The sequence below is a fragment of the Dendrobates tinctorius genome, unplaced genomic scaffold (assembly GCF_039654945.1).
Source record: "Dendrobates tinctorius isolate UK_male_01 unplaced genomic scaffold, ASM3965494v1 ptg000130l, whole genome shotgun sequence".
NCBI lineage: Eukaryota > Metazoa > Chordata > Amphibia > Anura > Dendrobatidae > Dendrobates > Dendrobates tinctorius.
Window position 1 is genome coordinate 3,657,946 of NW_027361798.1, and position 17,358 is coordinate 3,675,303.

At 53.0% G+C, this 17,358-nt stretch overlaps 4 protein-coding genes and 1 pseudogene across 4 annotated transcripts; 2 read left to right on the forward strand and 3 right to left on the reverse strand.

Annotated features, from left to right (window-relative positions):
* Positions 1–6,481: 6,481 nt before the first annotated feature.
* Positions 6,482–6,987, reverse strand: LOC141047959 (histone H2A type 1-like). The gene has a single exon (XM_073543335.1). The coding sequence runs from the start codon at positions 6,925–6,927 to the stop codon at positions 6,535–6,537; it is 393 nt and encodes a 130-aa protein (XP_073399436.1). The 5' UTR covers positions 6,928–6,987; the 3' UTR covers positions 6,482–6,534.
* A 224-nt stretch (positions 6,988–7,211) lies between these two features.
* LOC141047933 (histone H2B 1.1) lies at positions 7,212–7,683 on the forward strand. The gene has a single exon (XM_073543264.1). The coding sequence runs from the start codon at positions 7,260–7,262 to the stop codon at positions 7,638–7,640; it is 381 nt and encodes a 126-aa protein (XP_073399365.1). The 5' UTR covers positions 7,212–7,259; the 3' UTR covers positions 7,641–7,683.
* Positions 7,684–8,796: 1,113 nt separating this feature from the next.
* Positions 8,797–9,276, reverse strand: LOC141047934 (histone H3). Its single transcript, XM_073543265.1, has one exon. The coding sequence runs from the start codon at positions 9,256–9,258 to the stop codon at positions 8,848–8,850; it is 411 nt and encodes a 136-aa protein (XP_073399366.1). The 5' UTR covers positions 9,259–9,276; the 3' UTR covers positions 8,797–8,847.
* Positions 9,277–12,074: 2,798 nt separating this feature from the next.
* On the reverse strand, positions 12,075–12,786 carry LOC141047932 (histone H1.5-like). The gene has a single exon (XM_073543263.1). The coding sequence runs from the start codon at positions 12,757–12,759 to the stop codon at positions 12,124–12,126; it is 636 nt and encodes a 211-aa protein (XP_073399364.1). The 5' UTR covers positions 12,760–12,786; the 3' UTR covers positions 12,075–12,123.
* Positions 12,787–15,805: 3,019 nt separating this feature from the next.
* LOC141047960 (histone H4-like) lies at positions 15,806–16,158 on the forward strand (annotated as a pseudogene).
* The last annotated feature ends 1,200 nt before the right edge of the window (positions 16,159–17,358 follow it).

Below are 17,358 nucleotides of genomic sequence, written 5' to 3' on the forward strand. Positions count from 1 at the left end.
GTAATACCAGAGGGATAGTGTGACTCTGGGCAAAACTCGAGGACATAAAGTTCCCCTCGGCCCCGGAATCCAGAGTGACCTCTGCCTCCCAGGTGGAGGAAACATTATCTAGGGTACCCCGGAATACCGGCTTAGGCGAAAAGGACTCCATCTGGGACTGGCCACCACCTACAACCATGGAACGGGGTCGTCCCTTCGGCCGCTGAGGACATGTGCCAGCCGTGTGGCCAAAGTGTTGGCAGTGGTAACAGCGCACGGAGCCCCGCACCTGACGTGGCTTAGTACCGGTGCGAGATACCTCCATGGGCTCGGTGGAGGGAGACTCCTGTGCGAAATGGCTCAGCGGTTCGGTAAAGGTGGGAGCCAGGTTAATTTTACGCCGGGATTGAGTCCTCTCCAACCCGCGCTCCTTGAACCGGAGATCAATACGGGTGGAGACGGTGATCAATTCCTCCAGAGTTGTGGGAATATCTCGGGTAGCTAGAGCATCCTTGACGTGCTCAGCTAGGCTTCTCCAGAACACTGGGACTAATACTTTGTCCGGCCACTCCAGTTCGGAAGCCAATGTCCGAAACCGGACAGCATAATGACTAACCGAGAGTGACCCTTGCGTTAAGGACAACAGGTCGAGAGCCGTATCGTGCGTGACCTGTGGTCCTAAGAAGACCTGCTTCAGAGCCGCGAGGAACTGAGCAGGCCCCTGAACCAGAGGATCATCACGTTCCCACAATGGCGTGGCCCACTGCAATGCCCGGCCAGACAATAAGGAGACAATGAAGCCCACCTTAGCCCGCTCTGTAGGAAACCGTGCAGCCAGCAACTCCAGGTGAATGGAGCACTGACTGACGAATCCCCTACAGGTGGAGCTTTCACCCGAAAACTTATCGGGGAGCGGGAGGGAAGAGATTGTCGGCGAGGGCAAGAGTGTGGGTACACGTGAGACGGCCTCAGCGACCGTCTGGGCGGCAGCTAGAGCAGCATTCGCAGCTGAGTTGGTGCTCTCGATAGCCGCCAACCTGCTCTCCAGCTGCCGAATGTAGCGCTGCAGCTGCTGCACGTCTGCCATTGTCAGCCAGACCCTGGCGCTAGTGTAATGTTATGGTCGGCGGAACGCACCAGATATAAAATAATAAGAGGTGCGTTCGCCGCCCGGGGTCCACCGTGCGGTAGTTGGTAGGACCGCTGCTGGGCAATGGCAGATGCACCAGAAGGTGAAGTAGTGCGCACGGGTTAATGTCACCCGAACGCTAGGAGCGGCTCTGTTCAGACACAGAGTCGCTTGCCAGAAATAAATACAAAGGTGCTGGCCCTGTTATCGTCACAGGAGTCAGCGTGTGGCGTCGCAGCCGCGAACACCAATAGCTGCTGTTAATGCAGCGCAGCGGCAACTATAGCCGCAAGCGTCGGCGCCGAGGACCGGGCACCGACGGACGCTAGTGTAGGCGAAGCAGCACTGTGGCGTAGCTTGCCTCTAATTGGTGCTGACCTAAGAACACTCTCTGTCACCAATCGTATTATCCGAGGGAAGGGGTTTCATAATGAGTCAGCCAACAGTCCATGCATCCGTCACCATTCACACACATAGCAAGATAAGTCTACACTAGCGCATCGCCGAGCCGCCCTGCGGGCTTTTTATAGCGATGCACTTCCGGAACCTTCCATTAGCTTGGGAAGTACCAATCAGATCCGACGCAGGACCTGAGCATGTGACCCCTGCTCTCCAGTGAGAGGTCAAGTTGCGGGCATGCCCAGTAGCACGGCATGAGGACTTAGCCTCAGGAGCGGTTCCCTGCAAAGCAGGTTGCGCTGCCATTGCTGCACCAGAGGTGGCAGCAACATCCAGGCTGCCAGAGCGAGTCTGAGCAGCAGGCCTGGCTCGCCGTGTTTGCTGAGCAACACCCGGAGCGGTTGAGGAAGAATGGGAGACCGCAGGATGTCTGGCTCTGGATTCCTGCTGTGCAGTGCCAGGAATCCGACGCTTAACACATTTGCTGTGGATGGTGTACAACTTAAATTTCTTCTGGCAATTACTCTGATCTGCTCCCTGTCCACATTTTCCGCTAAGGTTTTTGTGGATTCAGGAGCGGCTCTGGACCTGATGGACTTGGATTTTGCTAAACGTTGTGGGTTTCCTATGACACCTCTGCGGACGCCTATCCCTTTGAGGGGGATTGATGCTACTCCTTTGGCGAAGAATAAACCTCAGTTTTGGACCCAGGTGGTAATGCGGGTCGCCCCAGACCATCAAGAAAATTGCAGATTTTTGGTGTTGCATAATTTGCATGATACCATTGTTCTGGGATTTCCCTGGTTGCAAATCCATAATCCAGTTTTGGATTGGAAATCTGTGTCTGTGGTGAGTTGGGGTTGTCGGTGTGCTCTTGGTGACGCTCCTGTTTTCTCCACCTCTCCCCAGTCGCATGATGTTCCTGACTATTTGGCTGATTATTATGATGTATTTAGTGAGAATGAGTCTGCGTCTTTGCCTCCTCATAGGAGTTATGACTGTGCAATTGAGCTGAGCCCTGGGTGTAAATTTCCCAAGGGTCGACTTTTCATTTTATCCGTACCAGAGCACGAGGCTATGCGATCTTATATTAAGGAGTCGTTGGGGAAGGGTCATATCAGACCATCCTCTTCACCCTTGGGTGCTGGATTTTTTTCGTGGCCAAGAAAGATGGTTCATTAAGGCCTTGTATTGATTATCGTGCCCTCAACAAAATTACTATTAAATATCAGTATCCGTTACCCCTGATTTCTGATCTATTCTCCAAAGTTAAAGGTGCTTGCTGGTTTACCAAGCTTGACCTCAGGGGGGTGTATAATCTTATTCGCATTAAGCAGGGGGATGAATGGAAGACGGCGTTTAATACTCCGGAGGGACATTTTGAGTACCTGGTGATGCCTTTTGGGCTCATTAATGCCCCTTCTGTCTTCCAGTGCTTCATGAACGATATATTCCAAGACTTTGTGGATAAATTTTTGATCATCTATCTGGATGATATTTTGATCTTTTCCAAGGATTGGGATTCTCATGTGGAACATGTTCAGACTATGTTCCAGATTTTGAGGGAGAATTCCCTGTATGTTAAGGGATCGAAATGCCTTTTTGGTGTACAGAGGATTTCATTTTTGGGATTTATTTTGTCTCTGTCAACTATTGAAATGGACCCAGCCAAGGTACAGGCCATTTATGATTGGGTTCAGCCCACTTCTTTGAAGGCCCTCCAGAAGTTTTTGGGTTTTGCTAATTTTTATCTTAAATTCATAGCTAATTTTTCTGGTATTGCCAAACCATTGACTGATTTGACTAAGAAGGGTGCTGAATTGGTCTCCAGAGGCTGTTTCTGTTAGGCGTCGGATTCCCGGCGCTGCACAGCGGGAATCCCGAGCCTTGCCTCCGAGGGTCTCCCATTCCTCCCCAGCCGCAGGGGAGCTTGCTCAGCAAACTCGTCGGTCCCGGCGCCCTGTCCAGACCAGCTCCGTGGGTTTGCTTGCTGCTGCCACCCCTGGTTCAGCTTTGGTAATGCATGCTGCTCAGCAGCAAGATCCTCCAGGGACTAAGTCCTCATGTCGGGCCACTGAGCATGCCTGTGGAGTGATCTCCCATTGGAGATCAAAGGTCATGTGCTCAGGTCCTGCTCGTTTTCGGATTGGCCCATCCGAGAAGCAAGGAGGATCACGGACGCCTGCGGCTATAAAAGGTTCGCATGGCCGCTCGGCCATGCGCTAAGATAGACTCAAATAGTTTGGTGTGTATGATGATGGATGCATGTATCTGGTGTCTGACTCATTATGAAACCCCTACCCTTTGATACGTCTGTTGTTAGGGTTTAGAGTCTGAGTCAGCGCCTGCTAGTGGCTAGCCTGTAGGCCACAGTGCATACCGGCCGTCTGCACACTTGCACACGCCATTTATTTGATCCCTGTTGGTATCGCAGTCGCGGTGCCGGGCGCTAGCGGTCTAGAGGGACTTCAGTCCTGCTGTCTAAGGGCTGAGTCCTGTGACGTTACGCTAGCACTTACTCTGCCGAGCTCTGTGAGCGAAAACAGGCTACGGCATCTATTATTTGCGGTGGTGCGGCTCTAAGTCATAAGAGTTCGCCTCGGTACACCTTGGGTGAGGTTAACCCCGTGTGTGCCGTTATTGCACCAGCAGTTAACACCTCTGCACGGTGGACCTCGGGCTGCGAGCGCACCTAAACACCATCTTATTATTTGGTGTGTTCCGCCAGCCCTTAACAGTTTCTTCCTTTCAGGAGCTGAAGCAGAGGTTCACTTCTGCTCCGGTTTTACGGAAACCTGATGTCTCACTCCCGTTTCAGGTAGAGGTGGACGCTTCTGAGATTGGTGCAGGAGCTGTGTTGTCCCAAAAAGATCCGGTAACATCTAAAATGTGCTTTCTTTTCCCGAAAGTTCTCCCCATCTGAACGCAACTATGATGTGGGGAATCGGGAACTGTTAGCCATGAAATGGGCATTTGAGGAGTGGAGACATTGGTTGGAGGGAGCTAGACATCAAGTCGTGGTCCTCACTGACCACAAGAATTTGTTTTTCCTTGAGTCGGCCAAACGCTTGAATCCTAGACAGGCTAGATGGGCCTTGTTTTTCACACGTTTTGATTTTGTGGTCTCTTTTCTTCCGGGCACTAAGAATGTCAAGGCAGACGCCCTCTCTAGGAGTTTCTTTGCTGATTCTCCTATTGTGACCAAGCCTGTTACCATCTTAGGCGAGGGGGTAGTTCTTTCTGCCATCTCGCCCGATTTGAGACGTGCTCTGGAAGAGTTTCAGGAGGACAAACCTGAGGGTTGTCCCATTGGAAAATTGTATGTTTCTGACCAGTGCAGGAAGAGAGTGATGTCTGAAGTTCAATGCTCCGCATTGGCTGGTCATCCAGGTATTTTTGGTACTAGAGATTTGGTGAGTCGGTCATTTTGGAGGCCCACCTTATCTCGTGATGTCAGGAATTTTGTGCAGTCCTGTGGGACTTGCTCCCGGTCTAAACCTTGTTCTCGCTCTAGTGGGTTGTTGATGCCTTTGCCGATGCCCAGGAGGCCATGGACCCATATTTCAATGGATTTTATCTCGGATATGCCTGTCTGTCAGAGAATGACTGTTATTTGGGTGATTTGTGATAGATTCTCTAAGATGGTCCATCTTGTACCACTCCCTAAGTTGCCATCTTCCTCAGAGTTGGTGCCCTTTTTTTTGCAACAGGTGGTTCGCTTGCATGGGATTCCTGAGAACATTGTATCTGACAGGAGTTCAGTTTGTCTCTAGATTTTGGAGGACTTTTTGTTCCAAGCTGGGAATTCAGTTGTCCTTCTCCTCTGCGTTTCACCTTCAGACCAATGGGTAGACGGAGAGAACAAACCAGACTTTGGAGTCGTATTTGAGATGTTTTATATCTGCCGATCAGGATGATTGGGTCTCATTTTTGCCCTTGGCCGAATTTGCTTTAAATAATAGAGCTAGTTCTGCCACTTTGATGTCACCTTTTTTTTTTGTAACTTTGGGTTTCATCCTCGATTCTCTTCAGGGCAGGTGGAGCCTTCTGCCTGCCCAGGTGATGACACTGTGGTGGAGAGAATGCACCAGATCTGGGACCAAGTGGTGGATAAGTTGTCTCTCTCCCAGGAAAAGGCCCAGCGGTTTTCCAACCGGCATAGGACCATTGGTCCCCGGTTTAAGGTGGGTGATATGGTTTGGTTGTCATCAAAGAATACCTCTATGAAGGTGGCTTCTCCAGTTTAAACCTAGATAACCCGATATGAGCACAGCCGTGGCCAAACGTCAACAGGCCGTACTCAAACTAATTTCTTTATAATAATTTGTAATAATTTACTAATAGAGGATTATACCCACTGTGACGAACAATAATAGAGGATTATACCCATTGTGCCAAGCACTAATAGCAGAGGATTTTTACCCACTGTGCCAGGCACTAATAGAGGATTATATTCACTGTGCGTCGCGGTCATTGGCGGTCTGTGAGAAGCGCGATCTTCTTGTCGGACTCACCACAGATCCATCAGGACGTGTCGCCCTTCCTGGGACTGTCAGGACAGAGGTCGTCAGTAGCCGCAGTGTTTTATGGTGAAGCGGCTTCTCACTGATGCGTGGGACAGCTCGGCGCCTCCTCCGCTCCCGGGAGAAAGTTTCCAGTCACCTCCTGTATTCGCTGCACACTCTGCGGCCCATACAGACACTGCGGCAAGAGCTGCTGCGGTATCATCAGGAGCAGACTGCAGTCTCTGGTGCCCGCAGCACAAGAGCCAAGATCGTGGGTACAGAGCTCTCTATACCGCCCCCGGCGCAGACACCAGTGGGGACCACCGGCCGAGATCAGCTCTGATGAGAAGATGTGGGGGATCTTAGAAGAGCCTGGATCCTACAGAATGATCTCTATATACCGCCCGGTGCAGACCCCAGTGTGACCCATCCTCCGAGATCAGCGGCGTCAGCTCTGGTGGTGAAGGGGTGGGTGGCTCTTACAAGAGCCTTTGGTTGTGTAGATGGGATGGGCGGTAGCGCTCACTTGCTCTTGCCGGACTTGCTGCTCTCGGTCTTCTTGGGCAGCAGCACGGCCTGGATGTTGGGCAGGACGCCCCCCTGGGCGATGGTCACCCCACCCAGCAGCCTGTTCAGCTCCTCGTCATTGCGCACCGCCAGCTGCAGGTGTCGGGGGATGATGCGGGTCTTCTTGTTGTCCCGGGCCGCATTACCGGCCAATTCCAGGATCTCAGCGGTCAGATACTCCAGCACAGCGGCCAGATAGACCGGAGCGCCGGCGCCAACCCTCTCGGCGTAGTTACCCTTGCGGAGAAGCCTGTGCACACGGCCGACCGGGAACTGCAGTCCTGCCCGGGATGAGCGGGTCTTGGCTTTAGCGCGGACCTTCCCTCCTTGTTTGCCGCGTCCAGACATGGTGGTGACCGCTGATAACAAGCAGAAAGCGAGAAGAATCTGGGTGATATGAGGCAATAGCTGCGCGGCTGTCGCTTTTATCATCATCTGCCCCGCCCTCCTCTCCTGTCATTGGATGGATCTTAAGTTACCAATGTAAATCAGACTTGTGGAGCCACCAATGAGCTACAGTGGGCGGAGCGACTGACGGGTACGTTGGTCACATGACTTTGTCACCCAATAGCACGACAGTCTGACAGCAGAGCTCATTTGCATGGCCGGGCTATAAACGCCTCTGGGAGGAGCAGATCGTTATTCTTCTCTCTTGTGCTGAGACGTTTCTCTGTCCCATCATGCCTGATCCCGCCAAGTCTGCTCCAGCTCCCAAGAAGGGCTCCAAGAAAGCCGTGACCAAGACTCAGAAGAAGGACGGCAAGAAGCGGAGGAAGAGCAGGAAGGAGAGCTACGCCATCTACGTGTACAAGGTGCTGAAGCAGGTCCACCCCGACACCGGCATCTCCTCCAAGGCCATGGGCATCATGAACTCCTTCGTCAATGACATCTTCGAGCGCATCGCAGGGGAAGCCTCCCGCCTGGCTCACTACAACAAGCGCTCCACCATCACTTCCCGGGAGATCCAGACCGCTGTGCGCCTGCTGCTGCCCGGAGAGCTGGCCAAGCACGCCGTGTCCGAGGGCACCAAGGCCGTCACCAAGTACACCAGCGCCAAGTGAGATCTGCTCCGCCATCACGCCAAAGGCTCTTCTAAGAGCCGCCCACCCACTCACTATAGAGCTGCTCCTCCGTGTAGGGCCGTGTCCTCCTCACAGCTGCTCCTGTGTCCTCTCCTTCCTGAGGTGTCCGGCACCGCCCGGGTCTCTGGTGACAGGATGAATAGATGCTGAGGAGGGCGATGGGCAGAGATTCGGGGCTGGTTTCTGATCTTCTCATTTCTGAGGTTGTTGCTTTGTGTTCCGATGACAATTGTGACTCCATAATAATCCGACGCCATTAGCCTAAAGCAGAGGGCGATGAGATCAGTGGGGAAGCGCCGAGCGCTGCGGTCACATCTGCCGGAGACAGGGAGAGATTCGCGGCTGCGATCAGTCAGGGACACAGTGTCGGCGCCTCCAACAGAGACCAGGAGGAGGTCGCTGCTCTCTATGGAGCTGCCCCGGGCTCAGTGGGTCCCTGTGATCTCGGGACTCGATGTCGCAGCCCGGGCGGCTCTCTTCCTCCGGACACACTGCGGTCCTGGCTGCGGCCTCCTCTCTCGGTGCTGCCCCTGTCTTCAGCCCCTGGAGCTCGCACCGCTGTTTGCACTTTGCGATCTATTCTGGGGTTGAGCCTTGTAACAGGGTGTATGGGCGCTATATCCGGACACAGACCCCTCTGTGCACAGTACAGAGCTCGGAGTGCTGCTGTGAGATGAAGGGAAGGTAACGGCGGCGGCCGATCAGGGGAGCGATCAGCAGCTCCGGGGAGCAGGACTCTGAGCTCTGCGGGTGCAGCTGCCCCAGACCGGACGGCTCACGTCACAGCGATCTCCGCTACTAAGCAGAGGGGAATAATCCGAAGGACAGGAAAGGGATTGAGCGGGGAATTCAAAACTATCAACGGGTCTGTGATGAGCCAATGAGAAGTACGCAGGCGCGACTAATCCCAGAGCCAGGTATGGACTCCTCCGGTTAACTCCTTAGTGACTGTGAGCTGCTCATTTCCCCCTTCTGTATATAAAGCTGCATGGAAGCAGGAACAGAACCGCTGGATCTACCGATAACGGAACCGGCCAGAATAACGGCCCTCAGACAACTGTGGACTAAGCAGCCCAGATATTACCGAACCGAGGAGGAAGGAGAAATGGCAGGAAGGAGCTCATCTGTGGGAGGATTTGGTGGCTCTGAGAAGAGCCTTTGTGTTGTGGTTGGTGCTCGGAAAGATCTAAGCTCTCTCCCCACGGATCCTGCGGGCCAGCTGGATGTCTTTGGGCATGATTGTTACCCTCTTGGCGTGGATGGCGCAGAGGTTGGTGTCCTCGAACAGCCCCACCAGGTAAGCCTCGCTGGCCTCCTGCAGGGCCATCACCGCCGAGCTCTGGAAGCGCAGATCGGTCTTGAAGTCCTGGGCGATCTCCCTCACCAGGCGCTGGAAGGGAAGCTTACGGATCAGCAGCTCGGTGGACTTCTGGTAGCGGCGGATCTCACGGAGAGCGACTGTTCCTGGGCGGTAACGATGCGGCTTCTTCACTCCGCCAGTTGCAGGAGCGCTCTTCCTGGCTGCCTTAGTGGCCAGCTGCTTGCGGGGAGCTTTCCCTCCGGTGGATTTACGGGCGGTCTGCTTGGTTCTGGCCATAGCTCTGAATAGATGTACACAAATGTGATGTAAGGAGCGGCGGGAGCAGGGTATTTATCCCCTAGTGCGCGTCCTCATTGGTCTATAGGAAACACGCCCCCTGCACGCCATTGGTGATTACATTAAATAGAAGCCAATAAAAACCTGATTTGTTTGACCAATTATCGTGAAGCAAACCGCGGCCTCCCGCCCTGTAACCCCGCCTCCTCCATGATGCGGCTCTCAGCAGATCGCGCTCATCTCCCGCTGTACAGAATAGAGAAATCCGGTGACGTCATCTCCAGCACAGGAGGAGACCTGGAGCAGCCGCCACCGCACTGCCATGACCCCGTGTACACAGCGCTGTACAGTGCAGCTCCCCATTATCACCAGATCACACCCATCCTGACACTGCGCCCGGATTATCAGCAGCTCATAAACTGCAGAGGAGGCACTGATCATACAGCTCTGCAGTGAGGAGGTGGCACTGATCATACAGCTCTGCAGGGAGGAGGTGGCACTGATCATACAGCTCTGCAGGGAGGAGGTGGTGGCACTGATCATACAGCTCTGCAGGGAGGAGGTGGCACTGATCATACAGCTCTGCAGGGAGGAGGTGGTGGCACTGATCATACAGCTCTGCAGGGAGGAGGTAGCAGTGATCATACAGTTCTGCAGGGAGGAGGTGGTGGCACTGATCATACAGCTCTGCAGGGAGGAGGTGGTGGCACTGATCATACAGCTCTGCAGAGAGGAGGTGGCACTGATCATACAGCTCTGCAGGGAGGAGGTGGCACTGATCATACAGCTCTGCAGAGAGGAGGTGGCACTGATAATACAGCTCTGCAGGGAGGAGGTGGCACTGATCATACAGCTCTGCAGGGAGGTGGTGGCACTGATAATACAGCTCTGCAGGGAGGAGGTGGCACTGATAATACAGCTCTGCAGGGAGGAGGTGGCACTGATAATACAGCTCTGCAGGGAGGTGGTGGCACTGATCATACAGCTCTGCAGGGAGGAGGTGGCACTGATCATACAGCTCTGCAGGGAGGAGGTAGCAGTGATCATACAGTTCTGCAGGGAGGAGGTGGCACTGATCATACAGCTCTGCAGGGAGGAGGTGGTGGCACTGATCATACAGCTCTGCAGGGAGGAGGTGGCACTGATCATACAGCTCTGCAGGGAGGAGGTGGTGGCACTGATCATACAGCTCTGCAGGGAGGAGGTAGCAGTGATCATACAGTTCTGCAGGGAGGAGGTGGTGGCACTGATCATACAGCTCTGCAGGGAGGAGGTGGTGGCACTGATCATACAGCTCTGCAGAGAGGAGGTGGCACTGATCATACAGCTCTGCAGGGAGGAGGTGGCACTGATCATACAGCTCTGCAGGGAGGTGGTGGCCATGATAATACAGCTCTGCAGAGAGGAGGTGGCACTGATCACACAGCTCTGCAGGGAGGAGGTGGCACTGATAATACAGCTCTGCAGAGAGGAGGTGGCACTGATAATACAGCTCTGCAGGGAGGAGGTGGCACTGATCATACAGCTCTGCAGGGAGGTGGTGGCACTGATAATACAGCTCTGCAGGGAGGAGGTGGCACTGATAATACAGCTCTGCAGGGAGGAGGTGGCACTGATAATACAGCTCTGCAGGGAGGTGGTGGCACTGATCATACAGCTCTGCAGGGAGGAGGTGGCACTGATCATACAGCTCTGAAGGGAGGAGGTGGCACTGATCATACAGCTCTGAAGGGAGGAGGTGGCACTGATCATACAGCTCTGAAGGGAGGAGGTGGCACTGATCATACAGCTCTGCAGGGAGGTGGTGGCACTGATCATACAGCTCTGTAGGGAGGAGGTGGCACTGATAATACAGCTCTACAGAGAGGAGGTGGCACTGATCACACAGCTCTGCAGGAAGGAGGTGGTGGCACTGATCATACAGCTCTGCAGGGAGGAGGTGGTGGCACTGATCACACAGCTCTGCAGGGAGGAGGTGGCACTGATCATACAGCTCTGCAGGGAGGAGGTGGTGGCACTGATCATACAGCTCTGCAGGGAGGAGGTGGTGGCACTGATCATACAGCTCTGCAGGGAGGGGGTGGTGGCACTGATCATACAGCTCTGCAGGGAGGAGGAGGCACTTATCACACAGCTCTGCAGGGAGGAGGTGGCACTGATCATACAGCTCTGCAGGGAGGAGGTTGTGGCACTGATCATACAGCTCTGCAGGGAGGAGGAGGAGGCACTGATCACACAGCTCTGCAGGGAGGAGGAGGCACTGATCACACAGCTCTGCAGGGAGGAGGAGGAGGCACTGATCACACAGCTCTGCAGGGAGGAGGAGGCACTGATCACACAGCTCTGCAGGGAGGAGGTGGCACTGATCATACAGCTCTGCAGGGAGGAGGTGGCACTGATCATACAGCTCTGCAGAGAGGAGGTGGTGGCACTGATCATACAGCTCTGCAGGGAGGAGGTTGTGGCACTGATCATACAGCTCTGCAGGGAGGAGGTTGTGGCACTGATCATACAGCTCTGCAGGGAGGTGGTGGCACTGATCATACAGCTCTGCAGGGAGGAGATGGTGGCACTGATCATACAGCTCTGCAGGGAGGAGGTGGTGGCACTGATCATACAGCTCTGCAGGGAGGAGGTGGTGGCATTGATCATACAGCTCTGCAAGGAGGAGGTGGTGGCACTGATCATACAGCTCTGCAGGGAGGAGGTGGTGGCACTGATCATACAGCTCTGCAGGGAGGAAGTGGTGGCACTGATCATACAGCTCTGCAGGGAGGAGGTGGTGCCACTGATCATACAGCTCTGCAGGGAGGAGGTGGTGGCTCTGATAAGAGCCTTTGTGGGATGAGGACAGGGCGGCTCCGCTTATTTCTTGGCCGCGGGCTTCTTGGATTTAGCCACCTTCTTAGCCGGAGTCCTGGCAGCTTTGGGTTTTGCCGCCTTCTTAGCGGGGCTCTTTGTCACCTTCTTGGGCTTCGGAGCGGCCTTCGGCTTCTTAGGGCTCTTGGCTGCTTTTTTGGCTGCAGCGGGCTTCTTGGCCTTTTTCGGGCTCTTCTTGGCCGCGGTCGGAGCCTTCTTGGGCTTCTTCGGGGATTTGGCCGCTTTCTTGGCTGCGGGTTTCTTGGCCGCAGCCGCCGGCTTTTTCTTGTCCTTGGTCTCCTGCTTCTTGTTCAGCTTGAATGACCCGGAGGCGCCGCTGCCCTTTATCTGGAGCAGGGCGCCCTTGGTGACCAGACCCCTGACGGCCAGCTTCAGGCGGCTGTTATTCTTCTCCACATCGTACCCTCCGGCAGCCAGAGCCTTCTTCAGGGCGGCCAGAGACACCCCGCTGCGCTCCTTGGAGGCGGACACGGCTTTGACTATCAGCTCGGACACGCTGGGGCCGGAGGGCTTCTTGCTCTTCTTGGCGCTCCCTGCAGCGGATTTCTTTACCTGCTTCTTGGACTTGGCAGCCGGTTCGGCGGGAGGAGGAGGAGCGGCGGCTGGCGCGGTCTCTGCCATTGTGTAACGAGGAACTGCCAGAATAATCTTCTGCAAGGAAAACACTGAGGACTGAGCGGGAGCAGCCTCATATATACAGTCACACTGCGCACTGATTGGCTGCCGAGCTTCTATTGGCTGACACTGGACACAGGCCACACCCCCTGTCTGAGACGGGTGAAGCTCCGCTCTCCCCTTTTGCTTCCTTGCCCGGGATAAGCGCCCATTACCGGCCAGGACCGGGCAGCAGAGCCGCTGTCTCCGTGTCCTCCTCCTACCTGACATCTCCTCCACATGTCTATAGAGGTCACTGGCGGAGGAGGCAGGAAGGAGCCGGGAGGAGCCCCGGGATCTGCCCGTAGTCCTGGAGCTGCTGAGAGGCCAGAAGGAGACACAGGCGCCCATCAATCCCAGTGTGTCCAGATCTCTGTATCCAGCGCCATCGGGAGCATTGCAGAGTGATCAGCGCTATATGGCAGAAGACCGCACTATATGGAGGTCGGGTTTGCTGCAAGATCCGGAGTGTATTCCGCCTTGTTCGATGCTAACAGCACCATCTGGACGGAGACAGCACTGTATGGGGGTATATGCAGCAGTCTATCCAGGAATAGAGACTATATGGAGGGCTATTAGCGCTATATGGAGGTATACAGTACTTCTTGAAGGGTATATACCAAAACATGTGTATGGATCGGTAATTGGCTGTATACAGCACGGTGTTACAGAAGTATATGGAGATCTCCAGCATTTACAGCCAGATAGGGCGGTATACTGCATGATATTGATTTTACAGCACTATATGGAGGTATGCAGTCCCGTATGGTGATATATAGCAGTGTATGATGTGTAAACAGCAGTATATACAGCCCTATATGGAGGTGTCAGCACTATGTTGGATTCTTCACTATTCGGGGCTGTATAGCAGTATAGAGGGCGCTTACGGCACTTTATGGAGATATACATGACTATATGGAGGTAAACGGCATTATAGTGAGGGTATTCAACCTTATCTATAGATTAGACAGATTTTTCTGGAATCCCTGCAGCATTATATGAGCATTCAGCACTAGATGGCAGTATACAGCATATGTGGCCTCTGTAGTGCTGTATACCGCCCAGTATGGAGTCAGCTGAGGATAAACGGGAATTCCACACTCCCTGGTGCTGCGGCCACTGGAGACAATCGGCGCTGGGATCTCCCAATATGTACGCCGCCTGGAGTCACTGAGAATACATCCAGTAACACCGACCATGAACCTGCACTAATAGAGGATTATACCCACTGTGCCAGGCACTAATAGACGGTTATACCCACTGTGCCAGGCACTAATAGAGGATTATACCCACTGTGCCAAGCACTAATAGATGGTTATACCCACTGTGCCAAGCACTAATAGAGGATTATACCCACTGTGCCAAGCACTAATAGAGGATTATACCCACTGTGCCTCCAAGCACTAATAGAGGATTATACCCACTGTGTCAAGCACTAATAGGGGATTATACCCACTGTGACAGGCACTAATAGAGGATTATACCCGCTGTGCCAAGCACTAATAGGGGATTATACCCACTGTGCCAGGCACTAATAGAGGATTATACCCACTGTGCCAAGCACTAATAGGGGATTATACCCACTGTGCCAGGCACTAATAGGGGATTATACCCACTGTGCCAAGCACTAATAGAGGATTATATCCACTGTGCCAAGCACTAATAGATGATTATACTCACTGTGACAAGCACTAATAGAGGATTATACCCACTGTGCCAAGCACTAATAGGGGATTATACCCACTGTGCCAAGCACTAATAGGGGATTATACCGACTGTGCCAAGCACTAATAGAGGATTATACCCGCTGTGCCAAGCACTAATAGAGGATTATACCCACTGTGCCAGGCACTAATAGAGGATTATACCCACTGTGCCAAGCACTAATAGGGGATTATACCCACTGTGCCAGGCACTAATAGAGGGTTATACCCACTGTGCCAGGCACTAATAGAGGATTATACCCACTGTGCCAGGCACTAATAGAGGATTATATCCACTGTGCCAAGCACTAATAGATGATTATACTCACTGTGACAAGCACAAATAGAGGATTATACCCACTGTGCCAAGCACTAATAGGGGATTATACCCACTGTGCCAAGCACTAATAGAGGATTATACCCGCTGTGCCAAGCACTAATAGGGGATTATACCGACTGTGCCAAGCACTAATAGAGGATTATATCCACTGTGCCAAGCACTAATAGATGATTATACTCACTGTGACAAGCACTAATAGAGGATTATACCCACTGTGCCAGGCACTAATAGAGGATTATACCCACTGTGCCAAGCACTAATAGGGGATTATACCGACTGTGCCAAGCACTAATAGAGGATTATATCCACTGTGCCAAGCACTAATAGATGATTATACTCACTGTGACAAGCACTAATAGATGATTATACCCACTGTGCCAGGCACTAATAGAGGATTATACCCACTGTGCCAAGCACTAATAGAGGATTATACCGACTGTGCCAAGCACTAATAGAGGATTATATCCACTGTGCCAAGCACTAATAGATGATTATACTCACTGTGACAAGCACTAATAGAGGATTATACCCACTGTGCCAGGCACTAATAGAGGATTATACCCACTGTGCCAAGCACTAATAGAGGATTATACCCACTGTGCCAGGCACTCATAGCTCTCCGGTCAGGTGGAGGCGTCTGACTGATGATGATCTCCCAGAGATTGAATTATTTCCAGGCCGGAATCTCACATTGTCAGTAATTTCTCGTTCCTCCAGCGGCGCTGACAGGACGAGGTTTGCGGAATTTTCTTGTTAGCATAATACAGAGAAGCGGGAAATTCACATCACCCAACTGTCCTGTGCTCAGCCAATCAGCGAGAAAGGGGAGGGGCTGAAAATGCCATTTCAGGAAAACAAACATCTCCGTTACGCGTCATCACTGTGCAGTTCTCACTCCGGTCCGCCTAGCCTCCATATAAAGCAGGACTCAGCGCTGACCCTTTACAGTCGTCTGAAGATTTCCTGAACCATGTTTGGGCACGGTAAAGGAGGGAAAGTTCTCGGGAAGGGTGGCACAGGAACGTGCTCCGTGATAACATCCAGGGCATCTCCAAGCCTGCCTTCCGCCGTCTGGCTCGCAGGGGAGGAGTGAAGCGCATCTCCGGCCTCATCTATGAGGAGACTCGCGGCGTCTTGAAAGTCTTCCTGGAGAACGTGATCCGTGACGCCGTCACCTACACCGAGCACGCCAAGAGGAAGACCGTCACCGCCATGGACGTGGTGTACGCGCTCAAGCGCCAGGGCCGCACTCTCTACGGCTTCGGAGGTTAATTGTATTCTCGTCTCTGTCCTGACAACCCAAAGGCTCTTCTCAGAGCCGCCCACATCTCACGTGAGAGGCTGCAATTCCCGCTGGGGTCTAGCGGTCGCTGCTGGTGTGATCGCCGGGACCGGCTTGTGACGTTGAGCATTGGGGGGAGACGTTCTCTCTTCTGGAGCTGATCCAGTGAGTAGTCTCAGTGTGAGGTGGGGCACAGATGATCCGGGTGTATGGGGGAATCGATCGGCCGCACAGTCACCTCCTATGATGCTGCAGTTACTACAGAGCAGAAATCCGAGTGCTGGTAATAAATGTGGTTGTGCCACGTCTCCTGCTGCTGAGATCCTGTGGGTTGTAGGATGGCTGCGAGGAGTGGAATGCAGCTGCACTGATGAATGGACGCCGGTGTGAACGCTCCTGAGCAGCGGCTCAGGATTGGGGTATCAACAGGATACCTACATGCGATGAGAGGGGCTGTCTGTGTTTCTGCGCCACCACATGGGCAGGGAGGGACGGTGCAGGAATACAGGGTCGCTCTGCCTGTGATCAGGAGAACATCTGCCCACATCACACTTTGCGCCAATCACCGGATCTAAATCCCGGAGCAAATTATCATATACAGGAATATACCCACTGTGCCAACTGCTATAGCAGGAATTATATCCGCTTAGTCACCCACTAGAGAGATATACAGAGGATTATATTCACTGTGCCAGACACTAATAGAGGATTATAATAATGCAAAGCACTAATTGAGGATTATACCCACTGTGCCGAGCACTAATAGCAGAGTATTTTAACCACTGTGCCAGGCACTAATAGAGGGTTATACCCACTGTGCCAAGTACTAATAGCAGATTGTACCCACTGTCTCAAGCACTAATAGAGGATTATACCCATTGAACCAAGCACTAATAGCAGAGGATTTTTACCTACTGTGCCAAGCACTAATAGAGGATTATACTCACTCTGCCAGGTACTAATAGAGGATTTTACTTACTGTGCCAAGCACTAATAGATGATTATACCCACTGTGCCAAGCACTAATAGAGCATTATATTCACAATGCCAGGCACTAATAGAGGATTATACCCACTGTGCCAAGCACTAATAGAGGATTATGCCAATCAATACAATCACTAATAGAGGATTTTACCCACTGTGCCAAGCACTAACCCTAACCCCGGCACAAGGCGCATAATGCTTCAAGTGACCAAGCAAGGCTGGGATTATCGGCTCTGTGGTGGGATCGGCGCCCACAC

Coding starts and splice junctions, on each gene's coding strand:
- LOC141047959 (XM_073543335.1), bottom strand. CDS start 6,927: ATGTCTGGACGCGGCAAACAAGGAGGGAAGGTCCGCGCTAAAGCCAAG.
- LOC141047933 (XM_073543264.1), top strand. CDS start 7,260: ATGCCTGATCCCGCCAAGTCTGCTCCAGCTCCCAAGAAGGGCTCCAAG.
- LOC141047934 (XM_073543265.1), bottom strand. CDS start 9,258: ATGGCCAGAACCAAGCAGACCGCCCGTAAATCCACCGGAGGGAAAGCT.
- LOC141047932 (XM_073543263.1), bottom strand. CDS start 12,759: ATGGCAGAGACCGCGCCAGCCGCCGCTCCTCCTCCTCCCGCCGAACCG.